This window comes from Schistocerca piceifrons, chromosome X (genome assembly GCF_021461385.2).
Source record: "Schistocerca piceifrons isolate TAMUIC-IGC-003096 chromosome X, iqSchPice1.1, whole genome shotgun sequence".
Lineage (NCBI taxonomy): Eukaryota > Metazoa > Arthropoda > Insecta > Orthoptera > Acrididae > Schistocerca > Schistocerca piceifrons.
Window position 1 is genome coordinate 614769006 of NC_060149.1, and position 25263 is coordinate 614794268.

The window sequence follows — 25263 nt, forward strand, 5'->3', positions numbered from 1 at the left end:
CAGTCTGTGCCGGCCGGAGTGACCCTGCGGTTCTAGGCGCGTCAGTCTGGAACCGCGCGACCGCTACGGTAGCAGGTTCGAATCCTGCCTCGGGCATGGATGTGTGTGGTGTCCTTAGGTTAGCTAGGTTTATGTAGTTCTAAGTTCTAGGGGACTGATGACCTCAAATGTTAAGTCCCATAGTGCTCAGAGCCATTCTTATGACAATCTGTAATAATTACATTCCCACCGTCCGATAAATTACCTGCAGAATGCGGATTTCGGTGTGGGACATCGTGGGTGGCGGCGCTATACGTGGCCTTCAAAATGGTGTCTATAACTGAGGTGCGTTCCAAACACAGAGAATCGCAAATATTCACAGGCGCTTGCGGAATGTCTACAAAGACGTGGCAGTGAACAAAAGCACGGCGAGTCGTTGGGCGAGGCGTCTGTCATCATCGCAACAAGGTCGTGCAGACTTGTGCGTTCTCCCACCTGCCTGCCTGCCACACACAACTATGACTCCTCTGAAGTTTATTGTGCTATCTTCAGGAAATTGAAGAAACAACTTCAGCGTGTTCGTCGCCAGAAAAATGCAAACGAACTTATCCTTCTACATGACAACGCAAGGCCTCACACAACTCTGTGCGACCGAGAGGAGCTCACAAAATTTCATTGGACTGTTCTTCCTCATCCGCTCTAGAGCCCAGAACTCGCACCTTTCGATTTCCGTTCGTTTGGACCTATGAAGGATACACTCCGCAGGAAGCGGAGACGTTGGCTCCGATGTAAAGAATAGGGTTTTGTGTCCAGAAGAGTTGGGAATAATATGGTGTAGTGAAATCCTGAATAAAACCAACCTGCTCTCAGAAGGAACGTGTTGCATTACTTATTGAATGTCCCTCCTACATCACAACGATTGTTTTCCGCGTTGGTCACTGCGAATTGTTTTCCACGTTGGTCACAGCTGGAATACTTGCTGCACTAAGGCGCAGATCACAATAAATACAGAGAAGGGAATTGACGAAGTAGTGCAAGACGCAACAGAAACGATCATGCAAGCTGCAAAATCTACAGTACCATTAACTTCAGGTTCTTTGGCACGGAAACCCGTTCCATGGTGGTGCAACGAGATTACAGATGCCATGAGAGAATACTGAAGGGCTGTACATGAGACACAGACAACACCCCTATATAAAAAAAATTAATTTTATGCAAAATATCTAGGGCGAAAGTCCTAGTTACTTAGCTAAAGAAAGGAAGAAAGAGTATTCGGAGCGATACGTTTCTTTTATGACGGCACTTTTACAAGCGTGGACCAGATTACTGCGGATTTGTGAACTTCAGTATACTAATAAAATCCAGGGGTTCATCGGCGAAGGGGAATTAACATCAGTTCCTCTGACATTGTTGAACTTTCAGCAATATATTATGGAGAAACGTCGGCATCTACATCTATACCCTGCAAACCACTGTGAAGCGCATAGCAGAGGGTACATCTGATTGTACCAGTTATTAAGGGTTTCTTCCCGTTCCATTCCTATATGGAGCGCGGAAACAATGATTGTTTAAATGCCTCCGTTGCAGTAATTAATCTAATCTTGTCCCCATGATCCCTAAGAAAGCCATAGGTAAGGGGTTGTAGTGTATTCCTGGAGTCATAATTTAAAAATGACTCTTGAAAAATTGTAAGTAAGCTTTCTCGAGGTAGTTTACATCTATCTTCAAGGGTCTGCCAGTTCAGTTTCTTCATCATCTCCGTGACACTTTGCCACTAGGCAAACAAACATATGACCATATGTGCTGCTCTTCTCTGTATACGTCCAATATCCTCTGTTTTTCCTACTTGGTACAGGTCCCACACACTTGAGAAATATTCTATGATGTGCCGCACGAGTCATTTGTAAGCAATCTCCTTTGTAGATTGATCGCATTTCCCTAGTATTCTACCAATAAATCGAAGCCTGCCACCTGTTTTACCCACATCTTATCCTGTGTGATCATTCCATTTCATATCTCTACAAATTGTTACACTCAGGTCTCTGTATGAGTTGGGCAATTCCATCTGCGACTCACTGACGTTTCAGTCATAGAGTACGACGTTTTTTGTTCAGTAAAGTTCACAGTTCTACATTCCTGAACATTTAAAGCAAGTTGCCAATCATTCCACCACCACTTTTAAATCTTATCGAGATCTGACCGAATATTTCTGCAGCTTCTTTCAGACAGTGCGACATTATAGATAGCTGATTCATGAGCGGCGAGGGTCTCAACACACTTCCTTGGGGCTCGTCCGAAGTTATTTCTACGTCTTTTTATGACTCTCCATCCAAAATAACTTGTTGCGTCCTCCCTATAAAAAAACTCAATCCAGTCACAAACATCGCTATATACTTCATACGAGCGTACTTTTGATAATAAGCGTAGATGTGGTATTGAGTTTAACGCTTTTCGGAAATAGAGAAATACTGCAGTTACCTGTTTGCCTGGATCCAAGACTTTCAGTATGTCATGTGAAAAAACTGCAAGTTATGTTTCACATGATCGATGTTTTCTGAAGCCATGTTAGTTGGCATAGAGGAGGTCATTCTGTTAGAGATACTTCATTATGTTTGAGCTCAGAATATATTCTGAGATTCTGTAACAAATCGATTTCAAGGATATTGGACGGTAGTTTTGTAAATCACATCTGCTACCGTTCTTGTAGATGGGTATTACCAGTGGTTCCTTCCAATTACTGGGCCCAGTTTTTTATTCGAGGAAGCTACTATACATTATAGTTAACTCAGCCGTAAATTCAGTATAAAATCTGGTAAGGATTCCATTGGGCCCTGGATCTTAGTTCAGTTTTAACGATTTCAGCTGTTTCTGAATACCACTGATACTAATATCTATTTCACTCACCTTTTCAGTGATACGAGAATTACTTTGGGGCAATATTCTTGAGTTTTCCTTTGTAACAGATCATTTTAAAACCGAATTTAAAGTTTCTGCTTTTGCTTTGCTACTCTTAATTTATGTTCCTATCTCATCCACAAATGACTGGATGCTAACTTTGGTGCCACTAACAGCCTTTACGTAGTAGCATAATTTCTTTGGGTTTTGCGAAAGATTATTTGACAATATTCTGCTATGGTAGTCACTGAAGGCTGCATGTATTGCTCTCTTGACAGTCAAACGCGTTTCATTCAGCACTTCTCTGTCTATAGTCCTATGCCTTGTTTCACGCATATTATGCAGTAGTCTCTGTTTCTTTGGAAGTTTCTTTACAGTTAATGTATGCCTTGGTAGATCCCTTCCATCATGAACTATTCTACTGAGTATATATCTATCCAGAGCACCGTGGACTATTGTTTTGAACTTGAGGCATAGTTCCCCTACATGCTCCTGTCCAGTGCTAGAAGTTTCTATTTCCTCACTGAGATATAACACTACTGCTTTTTTTATCTAGTTTACTCTACATACAAAACTTACTACTTGTTTTCGTTGCCCTTTGTACTTTGACAATCAATGTTGCCGTAACCGCTCATAGTCATTTATACCAGTTTTGATGTGGTCATCCCCAAAGCTGTCAGGCTCATTTGTTGCCATTACGTCTAATATACCTCCATGATGAGTGGGTCTTGTCCTAGTTTGGGTATACATATTGCGATAATATTTCTCCATTGGGAGGAAACTCGCCATCTTGCTATATCTTGTTGAAAAGTTTTAGAATAGAATTTTTACTTTTTCTCCAAGATTTTGAAGCATTTGATTATGTATGTTGTCTGGTCCAGAGGACGTATCTAATACTGCGATGAAATGTCGGTGGAGCACAAAGAGCTCTCTAAACGCAAACTCCAATCATATGAGACGACAGGTGGTAGTACGAGATCTTCGGAATCCACGCTGGTATCGGGAAAGGGGATTCCAAACACCAACAAAAAGGTGGATTGACCATCCTTTCTGGTAGTTTACCCAAGTTACTGGTTAGGTTGATCAGTCTGTTGCTATTTCTCCTTTTCCAATTGCCATATATGGCATAGCAGACATATTGGAACTTGCAGACAGACCATCATTATATGTCAATGATCTATGTTTATATTATAGTTCCGTATCGTCGTGTATAGCAGAACGACACCCACAGATAACTATATACCGTAAAACGGGGTAAATGGCAACCAATTTGAACTTTGGTTGAAAAATTTACTTGTTGTTTGTCAAGATTAAACAAAAAAATACTGCCCAAAACTCAGATCTGTATTGCTCTTATGAGCTTATGCTATTATTATCAAATTATTTTCTTTCAATAAATTAAAAAAATTAAACATGGTGTTTCTAATCACCCGACAGATAGGGGTGAATACACTCCTGGAAATGGAAAAAAGAACACATTGACACCGGTGTGTCAGACCCACCATACTTGCTCCGGACACTGTGAGAGGGCTGTACAAGCAATGATCACACGCACGGCACAGCGGACACACCAGGAACCGCGGTGTTGGCCATCGAATGGCGCTAGCTGCGCAGCATTTGTGCACCGCCGCCGTCAGTGTCAGCCAGTTTGCCGTGGCATACGGAGTTCCATCGCAGTCTTTAACACTGGTAGCATGCCGCGACAGCGTGGACGTGAACCGTATGTGCAGTTGACGGACTTTGAGCGAGGGCGTATAGTGGGCATGCGGGAGGCCGGGTGGACGTACCGCCGAATTGCTCAACACGTGGGGCGTGAGGTCTCCACAGTACATCGATGTTGTCGCCAGTGGTCGGCGGAAGGTGCACGTGCCCGTCGACCTGGGACCGGACCGCAGCGACGCACGGATGCACGCCAAGACCATAGGATCCTACGCAGTGCCGTAGGGGACCGCACCGCCACTTCCCAGCAGATTAGGGACACTGTTGCTCCTGGGATATCGGCGAGGACCATTCGCAACCGTCTCCATGAAGCTGGGCTACGGTCCCGCACACCGTTAGGCCGTCTTCCGCTCACGCCCCAACATCGTGCAGCCCGCCTCCAGTGGTGTCGCGACAGGCGTGAATGGAGGGACGAATGGAGACGTGTCGTCTTCAGCGATGAGAGTCGCTTCTGCCTTGGTGCCAATGATGGTCGTATGCGTGTTTGGCGCCGTGCAGGTGAGCGCCACAATCAGGACTGCATACGACCGAGGCACACAGGGCCAACACCCGGCATCATGGTGTGGGGAGCGATCTCCTACACTGGCCGTACACCACTGGTGATCGTCGAGGGGACACTGAATAGTGCACGGTACATCCAAACCGTCATCGAACCCATCGTTCTACCATTCCTAGACCGGCAAGGGAACTTGCTGTTCCAACAGGACAATGCACGTCCGCATGTTTCCCGTGCCACCCAACGTGCTCTAGAAGGTGTAAGTCAACTACCCTGGCCAGCAAGATCTCCGGATCTGTCCCCCATTGAGCATGTTTGGGACTGGATGAAGCGTCGTCTCACGCGGTCTGCACGTCCAGCACTAACGCTGGTCCAACTGAGGCGCCAGGTGGAAATGGCATGGCAAGCCGTTCCACAGGACTACATCCAGCATCTCTACGATCGTCTCCATGGGAGAATAGCAGCCTGCATTGCTGCGAAAGGTGGATATACACTGTACTAGTGCCGACATTGTGCATGCTCTGTTGCATGTGTCTATGTTCCTGTGGTTCTGTCAGTGTGATCATGTGATGTATCTGACCCCAGGAATGTGTCAATAAAGTTTCCCCTTCCTGGGACAATGAATTCACGGTGTTCTTATTTCAATTTCCAGGAGTGTAGAAACAGTGTTATAAAACTATCATTGTTTCTTTTAAAAGCAAAGAGAGGTAGATAGAAGCTATGAAATATATTTTTCTATTATAAAATAAACAAATAAACATTTATTTCCAAAGATAATGGTTTATTAATTTTAAAAGTAAATAAAATATACAAAAATATGTGTCACGTGGCTAATCTATTCAGACTTTAGGTGAAGAAACAGAACACAGCTGTTTACCATGAGCCTGGTACTGTATTATTAATAAATTGTTAAATCAGATAGATCATCCTCAAAACATAGCATGTCTTTGAAACGAGCACTTGAACTGAGAACCGGCGACGACAATTTTAGGACGACATTCTTGATACAAAAGATTCTTCTTCAGTAATTGTGAACTTTTTGGTTTGAGGAACTGTTTTTAAAAATGTCCCAACAAAACCATTGACAATGAGGTACTTAACTTTGCAAACATAACAACGAAAAGATGATGTTTTACCATATACTTTGACCACCATATAGTCACCTTGGCTTATGGAGATACCAGTATTTTCATCATATCTGAAGAGGACAAAATCAAGTCTTCATCACTGTCCCGCACTGAGTATGCATCTTCATCCTCTGATGATGAATCAAGACGTTTTCTGTTTTTCTTAGTATTTGTTTTTCGTTGTCTTGGTTTGCTTAAATGTGCAAGGGCTTGGATTACCGAGCGAGGTGGCGTAGTGGTTATACACTGGACTCATTCGGGACGACGACGGTTCAATCCCGCGTCCGGCCATCCTGATTTAGGTTTTCCGTGATTTCCCTAATTCACTCCAGGCAAATGCCGGGATGGTTCCTCTGAAAGGGCACGGCCGACTTCCTTCCACATCCTTCCCTAAACCGATGAGACCGATGACCACGCTGTCTGGTCTCCTTCCCCAAACAACCAACCAACCAACCAACCTTGGATTACTGTAACGTGAAGAAGTGGAGGTTACATCCTCCCCATCCATGTCCTCAAAGTCATCAACAATAACACTTCTGCCAGGTTGGACATTAAATTTTGTCCTTTTTCTCTTTTGTTTAGGAGTCTGGTCTTGTCTAAGACTCTGGAAGAGTTCTTTAAAACTGTTGTCAACAGCATTAGTGGATTCTTCAATATTGTTGGTATCCTGGTTTTGATTTACTGGTATACCGGTACCATTACCTGGGAGCACTAACAACACTTTATTGCGGTCTAGATGCACAATCCCACATTCCTAAAACCTGCAATAACATTTTTTCCCTTCAAGGAGTCACAAAACTTTCTCAAAAGCAGAGGCAATTTATCTTTAGGAACTGTTGACTCATTTCTTCCTGGGCCTTTCTTCCATTCTTCTAATATATGGTCGAAAAAATGCCACATCCAGTGGTTGTGTCAGATGTGTTGAATTTGCTAGTACGAATATAAATCTTATGTCATTGTCCTGACACAGCTTAACTGATTCTATGGACAAATGCGAAGATAAATTGTCTCCACTGATAAATTTCTTACCTTCCAGCTTATTTAGGTATGGGGCAGCAACTGTAAGGACCCAGTCGTCGAAGCGGAACGAATCGAACCAGCCATATTTTGTTTGATTGTATCTTGCATATTTTGGCCCACCTTCGGCACAGCTTCGATATAAATGCAAAGCCCTACACACGACATAAGTGGGTAGTATAGTGCCATCTGCAGCAGCTGCAAACATTGAGATTGATGCCTTTGAGGAGTTCATGACCCTTTCGGGATATTTAGTTCCCCTCCGTGTGACTACCTTTCGTTTCCTTGGATCATCTGTAAGGCTTGTCTCATCACAATTTATTATATTAGATGGCGGCACGTTCTCCAATTCCTTTGCAGTTAGTGTAACACCAGCTCTGGAGCATTTTATGTTTTGACACATTCACACTGCTGATTGACCTTCGTGTCGCCTCATAAATGATTCCACAAAATCACGACCACGGAGATTATTCGTAAACCTTCTCACTTCCTTCCTCCTTCTGTCAAGCGACTCCTTTACTAGAAGGCTTCAGGTTGTAAAGTCAATAGGATAGCTCCATTCGCTGCATATTTTCAATCTGTCTACAAACAGATTCTCTTCTTCAAAAGACAAACCAGTTTGTCCACCCTGAGGTTTAATGTTGGCCCCTCTTTTTGGATGTCTGTATAGTACGCTACAATGAATCCCATGTTTTCCAGCTGCTTTCCGCAAGCTGACCCCCGGTTTGATGTCAGAGAGGGCATTGTTTATATGATTAGGTCTGTGTTTTTTGTAACCACCTCCTATGATGGATTTGTATTTCTGTGGCATATTTGAACAGCAACTCTGAAAAAGGAGGATATGTTAGTTTTGCATGTAACATAACTAGATAATGATATAGTATTAATATGGGATATTAATAGATTTTTTTAGATTTTGTTATTGTGGGGTGAATAGAAACATGAATTCTGGCGCTTCTATTCACGCCACAATAACAAAATCTATTCACCCCGCAAAGTTTATAAAGACAACCTAAAAAATTTGAAAATTCACAGACCTGATTTCATTGAAAGTGAAACAAAAACCAGCCCTTACTGTTTTATATAGATGTTATACCTAGTACTTACAATTCCATTAACTGTCATACGTAGAATACATGTTTACCTACGAGAGAAGTGCAAAGTGGGTAGGAAAACAACTTAAAAGCTATCGACACAGACACAAGGATAAACATCAACCTATAATTCTGCCAACCAAACAAAACATAATTTCCTTGTTACTCTGAAGTGCTGCCAAACCAAAAACAATAATAGTTAAAATTAATGTCAAGTACAACCTTATAGTATTCAAAGTAATTGCGTATATGAAGTTTTGTTTCTATTCACCCTGCTGTTTCCATTCATCCCGTTTTAAGGTAGAAAACACAAAAAAAGGATGCAGAACCATGGATATCTAATCATGCCTCACATACTTTTGTGGAATACGGTCTGCCCATCCTAGAAAACCAATTACTGGACGTAGTGGTCTAGCAGACTTTTCTAGGAGTTCTTTTTTATTATAAACTTATATGCAAACCACATATACGAAAACTCAAGACTTTCTGAATGAAGAAACTCAATACTCTCTGTTTCCCGGTGACGGTTCCTGGGATGCGAATCGGACGATTTTATTAAAATTTTATAAAGCGCTCAGTTTATCCCGTTAGGACTATGGAAGCATTGTTTATGTCTCAGCTGCACCATCTGTCCTAGAAGTATTCCACTCTGTACACCACAATGGAATCCGTTCGGCAACTGGAGCTCTCCGAACGAGCCCAGCCAATAGCCTTCTTGTAGAATCAGGAATACCACCATTTAAAATATGATGCCAAGAAAAATTGTTTAAGCAAGCAATCACGATTAATAAAATGCGAAACGACCCCGCTCATCCCATTTTATTTCACAATCCCCTGACCCAGTGACTCATGAACCACTTTCAAGCAGGACACCTACAAGCAGTACGACTGGAAGACCTCCAGCAAGAAAAGTTTCCTCTGATTATATGCATGCAGTACTCCCAATCGCGAACGCCTCAGTGATATATTCCCTTACCGGTAGTAAGGACGGACCAACAGTGCGACGCCAAAGACGAATATAGCTCCCAACGTTTATTGTTCTCCATTTAATTCAGTCATACAGGAGTATCGACATTTTTATCTCCTGTGTTCTGATGGCTCCAGAAATAATGAACAAATCGGATATGCATGCATACATAACTGGTTTCTACAAAAACGTTCTCTACCATTACCAAATGAATACTATGTCTATATTGTAGAGTGAATAACCGTTCACAGAACACTGCAATACACAATAACTTTCCCCTGACAGAATTCCATCATATGCAGTGATTCCTTGAGTGCATTCCAAACAATAAATAAGTGTTATCCAAAACATCCAGCCTTTCTGTCGATGCCAAGTCATGTTGGCATTCCAGGTAATGAGCTAGCTAACAAATTAATCAAAAAGACAACAGAGATGGAAACACTCCAACCAGATACTCCAAGTGTTAAATCAAGTACACGCACTAGGCGCCACATCCCGAAGAAATGGGAAGACAAATGGAGAAACAGTACACAGGTCAATAAACTAAGAATCATTAAAAACATGACCAAGGTCTGGCAGACTTCACAATGAAACTCAAGCAAGGAAGGTATTGTCTTATGCAATTTGAAAATTGGACATACTAAAATAATTCATGAATTTCTACTATGATGAGAAGAGCCCTCGTAGTATGTCTGCGGAGAAACATTGATGGTTAGCCACATCCTAGAAGATTATACAGCTAGCCGAGACTGGCGATGTCCAATGGATCTAGGACACCACTTATCATAGATTCTAGTGGATGATGAAATAGCCATAAGCCAATTCTTCCAAAGGAGTGGATATTACAACAAGATTTAAAGACGACACCATTTTATGTTGGCTTAGGAGGTGGAGGGGGCAAGGCAAGCAGTGGACAACAAGAAATCTCTCACTCTATTGTCGAATACTATATGAGGGTGAGTCAAATGAAAACCTTAAAATTTTTTTAATACCATTTATTGTGCAGAAGTAGTACAAAGCTGCATCACTTTTCAACATAATCTCCCCCACGCTCAATGCAAGTCCTCCAGCGCTTACAATGTGCATAAATTCCTTTAAAAAAAATCTTTTAGCAGGCCACGCAACCACTCATGCACCGCGTGGCGTACCTCTTCATCAGAACGGAACTTCTTTATTCCCATTGCGTATTTGAGTGGTCCAAACAAATGGAAATCATTTGGGGCAAGGTCTGGTGAGTATGGTGGATGAGGAAGACACTCAAAATGCAAGTCTGCGTTTGTTGCAACGGTTGTACAGGCAGTGTGGGGCCTTGCATTGTCATGTTGCAAAGGAACACCTGCTGACAGTAATCCACGTCACTTTGATTTGATTGCAGGCCGCAGATGATTTTTTAGGATATCTGTGTATGCTGCACTGGTGACAGTGGCCCTCTAGGCATGTAATGCTCCAAAATAACGCCTTTTTTGTCCCAAAAGAGAAACAGCATAACTTTCCCTGCTGATGGTTCTGTTCGAAACTTCTTTGGTTTTGGTGATGAGGAATGGCGCCATTCCTTGCTCGCTCTCTTTGTTTCTGATTGGCGGATGTGAACCCTGGTTTCGTCCCCAGTAATGATTCTTGCGAGGAAGCCGTCACCTTCTCGTTCAAAGCGCCAAAGAAGTTCTTCACAAGCATCAACACGTCATTCTCTCATTTCAGGAGTCAGCTGCTGTGGCACCCATCTTGCAGGCACTTTGTGAAACTGGAGCAAATCATGCACAATGTGGTGTGCTGACCCATGACTAATATGTAAACATGCTGCAATGTCATTCAGTGTCACTCGGCGGTTTTCCTTTATTATGGCTTCAACTGCTGCAATGTTCTGTGGAGTCACAACTCGTTGTGCCTGACCTGGACGAGGAGCATCTTCCACTGAAGTTACACCATTTGCGAACTTCCTACTCCATTCATAGACTTGCTGCTGTGACAAACATGCATCGCCATACTGAACCTACATTCGTCAATGAATTTCTATAGGTTTCACACCTTCACTACGCAAAAACCGAATAACAGAACGCTGTCCTTCCCTGGTGCTGGTGCAAGTTGCAAGTGGGGCAGACATCTTTATACTGATACTGCGACGGTATGTGTGCATCTGCACTATGCTGCCACCTACAGGCCATTCTGCACGCTGTTTGTAGCACGCTTACCAACTTACAGGATTGACTCACTCTCGTAATATTGACTACATATACTAGGATGCCATTTTAAATTTTAGCAATGATCATAGTTTTATTATTGGCTGTTAAATTGTAGTAAGCTAGTTACCTTTTCATGTACTGAGTACAAAACGTATGACAGTTTCAATACTATTAAATGAAGAGAGAGGAAAATATGTTCATATCTACATCTTTGAACACAATGAGATGATCAATGAACTAATAACCATGTAACTGAGTCCCTTTAAATTGATCATCATCAGATAAATAGACCAGTTACCAATAATATTCATAATATGATATTTGGGGTATTTAATGCAAAACATATTTTGTTGTTGAATCTCAGACTATTAGTGGTTTTTACAGGGCATTTGATCCGCCCATATAATACCAGCAATATTTCTTTTGCTGCCCTTGTATATATAAGTAATTTCAGTGGCTTTATGTGATAATTCAGTACCTCAACACGGCTGCACAAAGTAAAACATTCCAGTACATAGTGGTTCTAAAATATGGTGCATCACATAATTAGCTAAAGTTTTTGAAATGCATTTTTTCTATATTTGATTAGCCAGAGTACATTCAGATTTTTTGCTGGTTACTGTTAACATATGAATTAATATTTTAGTGCAGTACATTTCTGATCAGTAGAACAAATTAATTCATGATACTGACTAGTGTGTGTTCCATTTGTTTTTTAGATAAGTTTGCCAGAACAGCTATGGAACGCAAGCTTCTCCTCTTTGTGGCAGCCACAGTGCTATTTACGGCTGCCGTAGTGGCCGAGGTAGAGAAGTGTGGTGATGAACCAGGCAAGTCAACAATAGAAAACTGTGGTCCGACATTCCACAACAAATGTTTCTGTGGAACAACTTGCTACCTCAACAAATGGTATTATGTTGTTAATTGTACAAACACAGGATTTACGGATACATCAGTTCTTGCTAATCTTCCACCTGAGATAGAGGTAAGAGATTTTTTAAACTGACTGTTTATTTTTATGTCATTAATATCACTGTTATAAAAGATTAATTATGTGTCTGTGCTGTATACTTTGGAATATATTTTTCTGTGCAATTTGTACTTATCATGAAACAGTAACATTCATCATAAATAAAAATATGCTCAGAATATTAAAAAGATGGATCTCAACATGCCATTTAAGCTTCACTGGTCCATCTTTCTTCAGTTGCTTTTCTTTTTCTTTGGATAACAATTATCTGTGTTTTTGAGTAATGTTAACTACTGTAACAATATATTTTTCTACCAGTTGAAAATTTCTTACTCAGAGGTTTCTTTAAAATTTATGTTGAAAGCTTTACTTATAATATAATTTATGTTGTTTAATTAACAGTTATGGTGTACAAGAAGCTAATTTCTTAGAATATACAACTTCTAAAGCAAAATGTACTGTCTCTGCATGTGTACAGTAACAGTACCATAAAAAATCAGAACTCCAGATTCATAGAGTTATATTTCCATTCATTGTCTTTATTCAAGAAATTTTAAATTTATGATTACCTTTGTAATAAAGTATTGCATAAATATACCAGTTAAAAATTACACATAATTTAGTATGAGGTCAAATGTTGGACCTGAACACATTTCAAAGTATCACACTTGGTGTTTGACATTGAAAGGTAAACTGAAGCAGTATACATCCTAAAACACTAAATTTTGTGACTCAGTTTCAGTTCAGTGACCATTGTAGTCTTGAGGTATTTATGACTTCTGAACCAAGAAGGCTGATACAATGTCAGGGGTTCTCTCAAGTCCATATCACAGTAAATGGTATTACACCATCAGGAAAGTCAAGTCAATACGTAGTTGTAATCCAACATCAAATCAACACTTTATGTGGAATTTTACTGTCAGTTTGGGCCATGTGGGCTAAATAGTGATAATTCCATGCTGTGGTCACAATGCAATGCTCCAAACCACTTCTCACTGTGTATGGCCCTCTTCTGTCCACTGGTCGCATATATGCATCAGTGTCATAACAGCACGTCCAATTTAACCTGAAATGTGGCTGTATGATGTTATCTATTTCCTGGACCACTTGAACTTCCTCACATACTGACATAGCACCTTTTGCAACTGGCTCTTGCTTTCATGTTTACAGTTTGTTTGCAGGCTCTTCAGTGAGTGAACTTAACATTATAGTGATCCTCCCAGTCACACAAGACTGGGTGGTGCTGCTTCTTTGTGTGTGTCAGTTTTCAGCAGTTGTAATCCTTTACTAATGCTATGCATTTCTAAGCACACACAGAGATTGGATTCATTGTTTGTTAGTGTTAATGTTCTCTCTCTCTCTCTCTCTCTCTCTCTCTCTCTCTCTCTGCCACACACACACACACACACACACACACACACACACACACACACACACACAAAACCCTAGTCCCTTCTATTGTCATTGTGAAAAAGTCAGTCATATTTGCACAGCCAGTCAGCCCTTATCATTTTTGCAAGGCAAGGGGCATATCCAACAAAACTGAAGCTTTGCATTTTCCATCATTGTAATATTAGCCTCAAAATTAGTTGCTTTGCTTAGGCCAGCCATAAAAAGTTCACTAAATTCTTCATTTAGTATTGAAATACTGTTCTGGGGCACATAATAATTCACAGAATTTAGATTGTCTTGAATTTTCAACCCAAAAATATCAAAAGTATCAATACCAAAAACATTTTGGTTGTCCTTTGAGCACAATACAGTGAATGAAACTGCCTCTGTAAGATTGCAAAACTGGCAGGAAGTCTACATACATTTTGACCATTAGAAGCTGAGAGAGTTATCTATGACTTGTACAATTTAGGCTTTCCTAACAGTTCATAAAAACTTGTATCAAGCAGCAGCCACGTTCACTTGTTCATCAAAGTAATAATCTAATACAACAATCAAAACCTCATAGTCTACACTTTTGGGGCAGTTGATGGGAAAAAAGTTTACATGCCAGTCTGTATACTGTGACACCTACTGTCACCAAAAATGTTGTTTTCTGTCCGCACCTTGAATATGATGTGGAGTGAAGAGCTTGGTGTCTGTGGTAAATGATGACACAGAATGATTCTTACACATGGCTGGCCTCTTCAACATTTCTGTATTTCTGCCGCTTTCTGACCACTGTTACCAACAGATATTTTATTGCACTCCAGTGACAGTGGCTGTAGGTGTGCAACTTTCCCCTTTGCACATTGACACACCTGGGCCTGCTTCAATTGCCACCTGTGTTACATGTATCGTGCATTCCCTTACATTAATAAAATTTGACAGCCGTGATACTTCTCCCTCTAAAATAATTCATGGACATATACACAGTGTGCCATTATTTCCTTAAAATTTACAAATACATTTGTTTTTACAAAATGTTTCAGACAAGCTTGGCACATGATATCAACTACTACTTGTTGCAACTGTGCAAAATTAGAGACAAGTCCAAGAATACTCATGTTCCTCCCTATATTCTGACAGGCAGAAAGTTCAAGATAATAAACATAGCTGAATATTTATTAGAAACTCATAGTGTCACTCTAGAGTGACATCGAGACTCAGCTGTGGCACTACTCCAGATGACTCAGGGACGTATACTGCATGCTCAGCTCATACTTCTGCCAGCCCTGTGTTACATGCATCATGCATTGCCTTACATCAATAAAATTAGACAACCATGACAGAACTAAATATCTGGTAAAAGCAAATATGTAAAACTGCTATAAAAAAAGCAATAGTTACGAAAATATCAAAAAGTGGAAACTAAATACAAAAATAAAAATATGTGCGGTATGTTTCATGGAAGTAACATATGAACACATTATCAAGTATTCATTGTGGTCGTTTAATATAAATTGTCATGCCCCTCTTGCACTGAAAATTTCAACTGGAACAGTTACATTCATAGTCGACATATGAGGTTGCTTGGCTAACATGTGCAAGAAGTACAATTTAAAAAATTATTTATGTTTAAAAAACTAGAATATAAATACTATTCTGAATTTAAAAATTTTATCAGCTACTATTTAGAGTGCTGAAAAAACTTAGATTACTGAGGACAGCATATTTGATCAAATAAAATGAATATTTTATTTAATTACAGTAATTACAGGACATATACAATTAAAAAATAATAAAGAAAACTTTATTTTTGAAGAGACAACATTTTCCCAGTGGAGGGCCATAGAAAGAAAAAGTAGAGTTAAATGACAAATGTTCCATGTGACACCAGGGTTAATTATCTACATGCCATGTGTAATGAAATAATATGTTCATTTTACTTTACTAGATGTGTGGTCTGTGGTTTTCTAAGTTTCTTAGAATACTTGAAATTGTGTTTATTAAAAAAATAAAACATAAATAATTTTTTACATTGCACTTCTTGCACTTGTAAGCCAAGCATACTCACCCACCCTCTGCAAATATAATTGATCCAGGTTTAAGGTCCAAAGTGCAACCAGCAAGTAATGCAACACATTTTCTTTCTGAAAGCTGGTTGATTTTATTCAAGATTCCAATACACCATACTATTTTCGACTCTTTTGGCTAAAAAAATGTATTTTTCAACATAATCTACGTCCAAGTGACAGCCTTAGGTCACCTTACTGGGAAGGCCTGTCTGCCTGCATGGTACATACTGCATCAACAACCTGTCCATCAGCCATGTACTGCTTCCCATAGGAAGCAGTACATCCTTAACTGGGCCAAAGAGATGGAAGTCAGAAGGCAGGGAACCCTATGGGCACAAACCTGTGAGTACTGGTAGACTAGTGTGTCAGCATTACTAACAAAGATGTCCAGTTGAGCAGTGAGGTGTTTGATTATGATCCATTGAGCACCTCAAATGAGACTGTCTGCAAGTACCAACATTGCAGGAGTCACAGCTGTGTGCAGCCGGTCAGCACACGTGATATCAGACAGGTTTGCATGACCTTGTTGTGATGAGGATGAGATACCTCACCCAATGACTCACTGTGCTTTTGTTCACTACCAGGTCTCTTGTAGACATTCCGCAATCACCTACAAATATCTGCAGTGCTCTGGTTTTCTGCCAAAAGAAACTCAATGATAGCTTTCCAATGGAAGGTATTACAGATGCTATTTTGAAGGCTATGTATAATGCTGCCACGTATCAGAACTTGAAGAAACTATAATGGCTGAAGCAGGAATATTCATGATGCTGCACAACCAATTCCATATTTTTTCAACCAAAACTGGCTGAGAAAAAAAGTGTTGCATTACTTACTGAACTATGACACATGAGGAGGAATCACAGTTTATTTTAAGTGATCACAATGAGTACTTTATGACACATTGCTATGTTAGTTCCATAACAAGATACCAAGTATATTTTTATATTTCTCTGTAGTCAAGAGTCAAAACTGGTTAACTGTAATTACGTCTGCCAAGTGCAATCAAAAGAAAGTATTTAAAATCAACTGCATCTCCCAGTTTGACAATGTCAAATTTTATTGATTTCTCCCATTATGTTAACAGTAACCTTTTATGTGTTAAGAAATATGAGTTAATGATGAATCCTATTACAATACTTTTTTAAAAATCTTTGCTATTAATCCAGAGCAATGATGGTTACACAAAAATGAACACTACTCAAGACTTTGTCACAGGAGAATTCTTTATGCACCTCCTTCGTGGATAAAACATATCCTTGGAGTTCTCCCAATGATTGATTATGTCTGATATTTGCCTACCAAGTACTATATGTATGTAGTCATACTATTGTACATGACCCTAGGAGAATATCCTTAGATATTTAACAGTTGTCAAATACTCTAGTGATTTGTTTGTGGAGGTATAATCAAACAATATTGGGTATTTTTCCTTATTCAAATGCATGCCATTACATTTGTTTATGTTGGAGATCAGAGGCCCATCTTCTGTCTAAATTTTGGGTACCTGTTTGTCTTCTTGCATCTTACAACAAATTTCTGATTAAATAACCTCCTTACATAAATGGTCCAGTCACATTAATGTGACCGCTGCCTATGTTTGATGTCCATGCGCAATAAACACTCACAGACAGCAGGTGGCAGCACTAGTAGTAGAGGGTATATAAAGCAAGTTGCGGAACATGGAAAACAGTTCAGTCATTCTCATAATGTGGAAACAGAGTGATTTATTTGAACTCCAAATGGGCATGCTCATAACTTTTGGACCAGTGGTGGAAGCATTTCTGAAGTGGCTAAGTTTGTAAACTATTTGTGTGCCTCTACAGTTAAACTATACCATTCATGGCAAAATGGCACATCCAAAACTGGCACCAAGGCAACTTTGAAGCATCATGGGCTATAGATGACAACAGTGAACAGTGGCTCTGGAGAGGTGTATGGGTGAACATAAATGCAAATGTTGGTCATAACTTTTGGACCAGTGGTGGAAGCATTTCTGAAATGGCTAAGTTTGTAAACTATTTGTGTGCCTCTACAGTTAAACTATACTGTTCATAGCTTCAAAGAGCTACTAATGTTGTTTATTAAGTGACTGTGTAAATAGTGACAAGTAGTGTGCTTATTACACCTTCTTACAATATAAGAACAGCCTACCCAGCAAGGGCACCACAGAAGTTTGTCCTGTGAAGGGAGAACAATACTCCAAAATTTTCATTTTATACAACAGTTGCTGAAACCACAGGTTGGTCTCACAACTATCAGCCAAATAATGCTACAATTAACTAAATGAGTGGTTTAGCAGAAGCACAGAAAATCGCTTTTAGAAGTGAATTCTGTAATGAATAAAATTTCTGTGCTCCAGATTCCAGGAGGGAAAAGTGACCCATCTTGCCCCTCTTTGTGGACTTGTGGTAACAAGTTCTTCTTGTAATAAGTTGTCATTCTGATCACATTTGTGGTCTCATAATTTGGGAGCATGTATTTTGTGTACTAGAGTGCAGTATAATTTTTTTCATGCTTTCTCTTTGCTTCACCATACTTTACTTCTGAAGTGTGTTTGTGTACTAAGATACTTAATATTTAATTTGAAACTGATCATTTTTTAACTGAGTCTCAGGAGGAGCAGGATTCAAATCTCACTGCAGGCATTCTGATTTATGTTTTTCTTGGGTTCTGTAAACTATCTGTGGTGAATTATGAGTTGATACATTGTTGCCACATTGTTTCTCTGGCCTTATCAATCTTAACTAGTACCCTGCCCTAATCACCTTAATGTTAGTGACATACAAAGCTTTTCTTTATTGAATTATCTATCTATGTACCTCTTATGGACCAAATGTGGGATTAATTCAGTTTGTGGTTAATTCAGTTTCGAACTGTTTTATCTCCTGCTGCACTATTTTTAAATGTAGTCTCTCAATCAACTTTATTATTTTCTTCACTTATTCTTCATCCTCATTATTACATTTAAAAATTGGAAATTACATTGTTGATCTTATATTATTTCCCTGTGTTCTCTTTCTGATAATGAGTCAGAGTATCCCAAACAGAAACTGTATCAATCCATTGATTAATCTACAGAACTCTTTATTGAGAAGAAATCCACAATAAAATTAAAAATTCAGTACCTGCTCTTCATTTACATCTACAGTTCCATTCTACTCTACATCTACAGATGCACTTTGCATCACACCATCATGTGTGGTTGAGAGAACTTCACGATAATTCTGCTTACCTTCTTCCTCCTTCATTCAAAGACACTATCATAAAGGATGAATTCTTTACTTGTCTGAAACCCTCTTACCTTATCACTACGGCCTGCATGATGCTTATGTAGGTGTATATCATTGGAATATTCTCTAATCATTATCTTATTTGCTTTTAATTAAACTTTCACAACAAGAACAGGGGTCATCTGCATTTCTGCACTTTCACCTATCCTCTAATTAATTTGCTAATGACTAACTATGGAGGAATTCTTATTCTTGAAGCATTCTGGCTACAAGCATCAAAGCTTTTGTAATGGTCTTCACTAAATGCCTGAATCCAGTGACAACAGACTTTGAGAAGTTATATTCTGTGTCTCATGGATATTAAATCTATAAAAAACAGCAGGTAACATATTCAATAAAATCATTCATTGCACAATGTGCCTTCTTCTTTCCTCTGCATTGTAACACATTCTTAATTCACAGACTATGGACTGTAAACTGGTACGAGTTCTCAGGTTTAGTCCCTAATCATGAATTATGTTGAGAAAAATACAAATGTTACATTTGAAAATTGTAAGAATTTTTCACCAGTAATGTGTGATGTAGGTCTTTCTTTTGGCATAAGGCAGTTGATAACCTAGTGAAATATTATAAAATTTGTATCTGAATTTGCTTCATAATTAAAGTAGAATAAACACTATGTAAAATAAAATGTTTCTATCATACCAAAGTCCTTAAGGATACAATTAAAAAGAAAGTGTATGCAACCTTATCATCATCATTGAAATTTTGATGTTTTGCACTGTATTATGTGGGCTAAATATTTTCAGTAGTTGGATTTAAGATGAGTTGTCCTATATTACAAGTACACACTCTGTACACAATATTATCAAATGAAATCAATCAAAAATCAGTCAGTCAATCATTGCAACTTAAAACAGAATGAAATTGCTTGGCAGCATCAAATGAAGGTCTCAAACAGTACTGCCTCTAGAAACTAGTTACATTTTTGTTACTTTCATCTATGATTATATCAATCAAAATACACAAGTTTCATTAGTTGACATTTCTCCTTCTCTTACCAAACATTTCCTAGATTCCAAAGAATGGCGTGCATAGCTGTTGGAATATGGATAAAACTAATCGATATAATGGTTATCAGACTGTTTATCTGACATTCCTATCCATGTCACTTACCTTGAAATTATTTCTTAAGAATAAGAGGCAATAGATTTTTCCATATTTGTACCATTTCAGTGCACAATATTTCTCATTGAGCCACTTCACTTTCCCCGTATTTTATAAAATGATCACACCCTGTCAAATATTTTAATCTACAGCCAACTTTCAGTTATCCATTATAACTTCCAACAAAATACTGCCACAGGCTTTCTCATGTTTTAACCTAACCTTGACTTAGATTTCATACGGTATATTGGTTTTTAAAAAGGGTAGACACAGCATTAAAAATAAAAGACATTATGTTATCAACACACTGGTGTAATGGTTTACTCGTAAACATTTTAGCAGAAGAAATATGTTTGTGATTTTTGGTTTGCATGATAGAGAAGACAATAACAAACTGGTAATAATAAGAAGACATGGAACTAGAGAACTAAGTAAATGCCGCACCTCTCCAGAGTCTATATGGTGAGATAAAACAATGTTCTTAATTATATTTTGTTTCTGGATACAAAGAAAACTGCCTCTGACAAATAAGCAGTTACAGCATCTGTGCTCATTGATTTCATGAAGTATTTCAGAACAGAAACCATCTTTGTGCAAGATCACAAAATCTATTTAGAGTACCTGCAACAAAATGGAACCACATTTAATAACATCTAAAGTTTCCTATACATTTTCATTGCTTTCATAGATATCAATAAATGACAAGAAATATGATACATTTTACATTTTTAGTAGATATTTAAATATGCTACTCTCAAATTTAATGGATGACAGTGCAGTTCTGTGGAAGAATACTTGAGTTTATATTGCATGCAGTAAGTGTTCCTTTCAGAAGCAGCCTTTATTACATTGCTCAGTTTAAAATGCAGTCCTGAGGCATCTCTCACACATCCTCCACATTCTTCCACAATCACCTTTTGCAAAACAACAACAAACTGTCATGAGTTCAATCTTCAAGAGCATCTACCTCCATGTCTACAAGAAAATTAAAATTTCAAAACAGCATAGACCTTCCTACAAGAGGTAATTTGTTTTGGGCTTGTTTTCTGCCTAGACAGGAGGTTTAGTTGACAGCGTAACAATAATGAAGAATACAACTGATAGAAAAGTGTTTAATATAATAAAATCTCCAACATCTGACAAGCCCCCTACACTAATTCATAATACACTAATAGTTACTAATACACTTGAGTTAGTTTTATGATTATTCAAACTGTCCTTTGCCATGGACCTATTTCTGCAGTTGTCTTTAAAAGAAAACAATGAATGCTTCCTTGCTACAAAGCTTATTATGGTCATCTTTTTAGCCTCATGCTATTGCAAAAACAAAATGAGAGACAATTAATAGTAGGCATATACATATACTGTGAAATGAATAACTGTAATTTTTGTTTTGGTGTCTTAATCAATTTCCATCCATATAGATTCTATTACCATGATTTATGAAGTCATACATTGGTTCAAATTACTGGATTGTTGATTTTACACTTATTAATTTAAAGTTATCACTTTATATTTTATTTTAGAAATGCTTTGAAAGTGAAAACAGAAATACATTTGTTGTGCTTGTTTTAATACAGTTTTTTCATTATTTCAGGTACTGGTTTTCAATGGAAATAAAATAAGAGAACTACCATGGAATGTGTTTGGAAGATTAAACAACTACACAAAACTGCAAGTAGTTGACATGTCAAATAATGGACTACAAGTTATTCGTGGGAAATCATATCATCGAGTCAGTAATGTCCAGCTACTCATTCTGAACCATAATGAACTAAATATTTCTTCAGATGGTACTGGGAAAGAAAATTATCACCATCCTCGAATATTTTCTAATTTTGAACATCTTATGGAACTGCATCTTACTGATGCATTTGCTGATAACACACCAGAAGGTCTCGCTGAAGATTTGCATGATATATTTGTCAAAAGTAATTTGACACATCTCATTAAGTTACATCTTGAACAAAACGAAATCCACAGATTTAAGGATCCAAAAGTATTTTGTGATCTCCCTGCACTGATGGACTTGCATCTTGGTGACAATAAACTGAAAGATCTTGATTTTAATATTGAATGTTTACCTAACCTACGTTTCATTGATCTGGAAAAAAATGACATATCAGTACTTGACAGCAAACAGCTTGATAAATTGGATATTTTACCCGCTCGAAACCAAAGCCTGCTTGTCGATCTTGGTGGAAACCCTTTCACATGTGATTGTCGAATAACAGATTTTTACAGATGGTTACAAAACACGCATGTGGCAGTAAGGAATAAAGGATCTCTTCAGTGTCATTCAGGACTGCCAGAGAGTAATGCAGGACAAATTGTTTCTTCACTTCGTCAGATACAGTGTCCGCCAGAAGAAGCAGCAAGTTCACAACATCATGTTATTCCCATACTTGTCAGCTTTCTGGTTTGTTTAATACTTATATTTTGTGGAGTTGTTCTTTATATGAACTGGTTTATGATTAAGAGTCATGTGACACCTATTTTAGACAGCATCTCAAGGAAAGTGCAGTACACATCTATTGGTAAACAAGAAGAGCAGGAAATGGATGTGTGATTTTTTGCCGTTAAAACTGACAAATAACCTTTGTCTGTATTTAAAACTGCAGTAGGTTCTTTTTATTTATTTATTATTTTGTTTGAAGCATAGAGAGCTTATTGTTTCGGATTATGCATTTAAAGTGTTGTCTGCTCTGTCATAGTTGACATGTTTACACATGTGAGTAATTCTTCTCTACTTTTATATGAATGTGTGTTTTTTGACTGATGAAATTCTTGCTGTAGAATATAAAGAATGGCACTGCAGATTGTTCTCAATGCTAAACACATTTTCTTTGTACTTAACAGTTATTGCTTTGATTTATTCCTTTCAGTTTAATCAGACAAATTTAAGAACACTTTTGACCCATACAGATACCTGGTTGTACTAACCCACGTGACATTTTGATGTATAAAACTTAACGCGTGTAAAAGTAAAACATAACAAATACATAAGAGCTAATGACAGTCACAAATTATCTACTTGGTGATGCATAAGAAAAAAGGTTCACAGTGGTGTTTGATGATTTGGCTGAAGTTAATAAAAGGCTCAAACAAAAGTACATCATGCAAGAAGTTCTATAATAGAAGGTGCTATGTGTCACAGGTGATATCTCAATGTTAATGAATTATCTTGTTGGGATCAATGTTGACTGTAATAATCTTGTCTCTAAATGTGGCGCCAATACAAAAGCAAATTTTAGTATTGAATGTTCCATGTTACAGCTGCACAACCTGACTTTTGCAAGAATTACCAGCAGAAAGTTATTGTTAATATTGTTATTATATTGTACTATTTATGCATAAACACATTTTAGTTAATACACAAAATTACCATCTTCATTGCTGTGCAAGATTTGTGCAGAAGAAGATGATTGTTATCCCATCCAACAGAAATCACTGTGATTATTTTAATTAAGAAAATGTTGACTTGCGGATATTTGGTATTATCGTTTTAGTTAGTAAGTTAGTTACACATTCCATTGATTAAATTTTGTGGCAACTTACTTTGATGTGGTGAGTGTTAATAAGCTTACAAATAAGACAAATTTATGAGTAAATTAGCTACATAGTTGATGTTACTTAATTGGATTTCTAATTTTATTTGAAGCAACAACAATGTAGATTAAAACATAACTTATCCACCAGTAGATACTATCCAATCAAATATTTAACTACAGGGTACAAGGAGTTGCCAATGAGAAATGATTTAAACTGTGTTGACTGTATGATAAAACCTTGGGAGATGGTAAAGTGTTTTTATGGTTACATAATGTACTCTTTTCTGTGCAAGAGTAAGGTCAAGTTGTGGATGATGTAGGCTGTTTTCGTCTCTGATGTTATGTTTATGAATGCTAAGTTACTTTAGTTATTTTCAAATTGTGACTGGTTCTTCACAACCAGCTTTACAAAAGATGGTTGGTTGGTTGGGGGCGAGACCAAACAGCGAGGTTATCGGTCTACAAAAGATGAAATATGCAACTGTTCTTAGGATGCATAGATTTTTAAACAGTTGCCTTCATGGGATTCAAAGTGGACACCACATATTATCCTTAAATCACATATGCACAACTCAGAAGTAGCATCATGCTCAAGAAGTGTTAGCCTAATAATTCACTCTGGTTGATAAAAAGAACTATCAAGGCATATTGTTAGAGAGATTGCCTAAGATTGTACCCATTACTTACATGTATTCTATATGTGAAGCTGCGTGTTTTAATGGAGTTGTAAATGAAAAACCAAAAGATATATAATGCATTGTCGTGACCCATATAGCTTGCCATAAGTACAGAACTGTCAAGAACTACTAATTGAGATTCTCACAGACAGTTGGATGTGGCTCTTTGAGATAATAATTGACATAGTAAAATGTAGATAAATCACTGGTTGAATGAAAAGCTTCAAATTATATCCTGAAGCAAGTATGTCTGAGTATGAAGAAGAAGAAATAAAGCAGACTGAAAAATGTATAAAAGCTTTATGAATATTCTTTGTAAATTTTCTAGTAATAAAGACCAATTATTAACTCATACTGAGTAATCTCTGCTGTGCTTACAAAATTATCTCTCTCTCTCTCTCTCTTTCTGGTCTATGCTACATAATATATATCATATGTTTAAAGAGAAACTGGTAATTCACAATGTACCTCTTTGTGGATGGGAGCCATACAATAGAAGTAGCAGTATTAAATAACATAAAAACATGGTACTGTTTCTAGGGACTGCAAAAGTTATCACGTAACAGAAGATTTATCCAAGCTGATAGCCAGCATGTTGGCTGGTGGGAGTGACTGTAAATGGTAAATGCCGTTTTGGTTGCTTCTGCAAGCCACTGCATCGAAGTGTGAGCTTGGAATGCAAGAACAATAGATGCAACATATTCAATTTCCAAAGTCCCCTTCTTTTTCTGTGTTGATGGTG

General features: G+C 38.2%; 1 protein-coding gene across 2 annotated transcripts in view; it reads left to right on the plus strand.

The window, feature by feature from the left end:
- Nucleotides 1-24873, plus strand: part of LOC124721202 (phospholipase A2 inhibitor beta) — a 138936-nt gene extending 114063 nt beyond the window's left edge. For both annotated transcript variants that reach the window (XM_047246049.1, XM_047246050.1), the window contains exons 2-3: nucleotides 12194-12459; nucleotides 21891-24873. In XM_047246049.1, coding sequence (XP_047102005.1) covers nucleotides 12214-12459; nucleotides 21891-22862 — 1218 coding nt within the window. In that variant the 5' untranslated portion in view covers nucleotides 12194-12213 and the 3' untranslated portion in view covers nucleotides 22863-24873. The remainder of the gene's footprint in view (nucleotides 1-12193; nucleotides 12460-21890) is intronic.
- The last annotated feature ends 390 nt before the right edge of the window (nucleotides 24874-25263 follow it).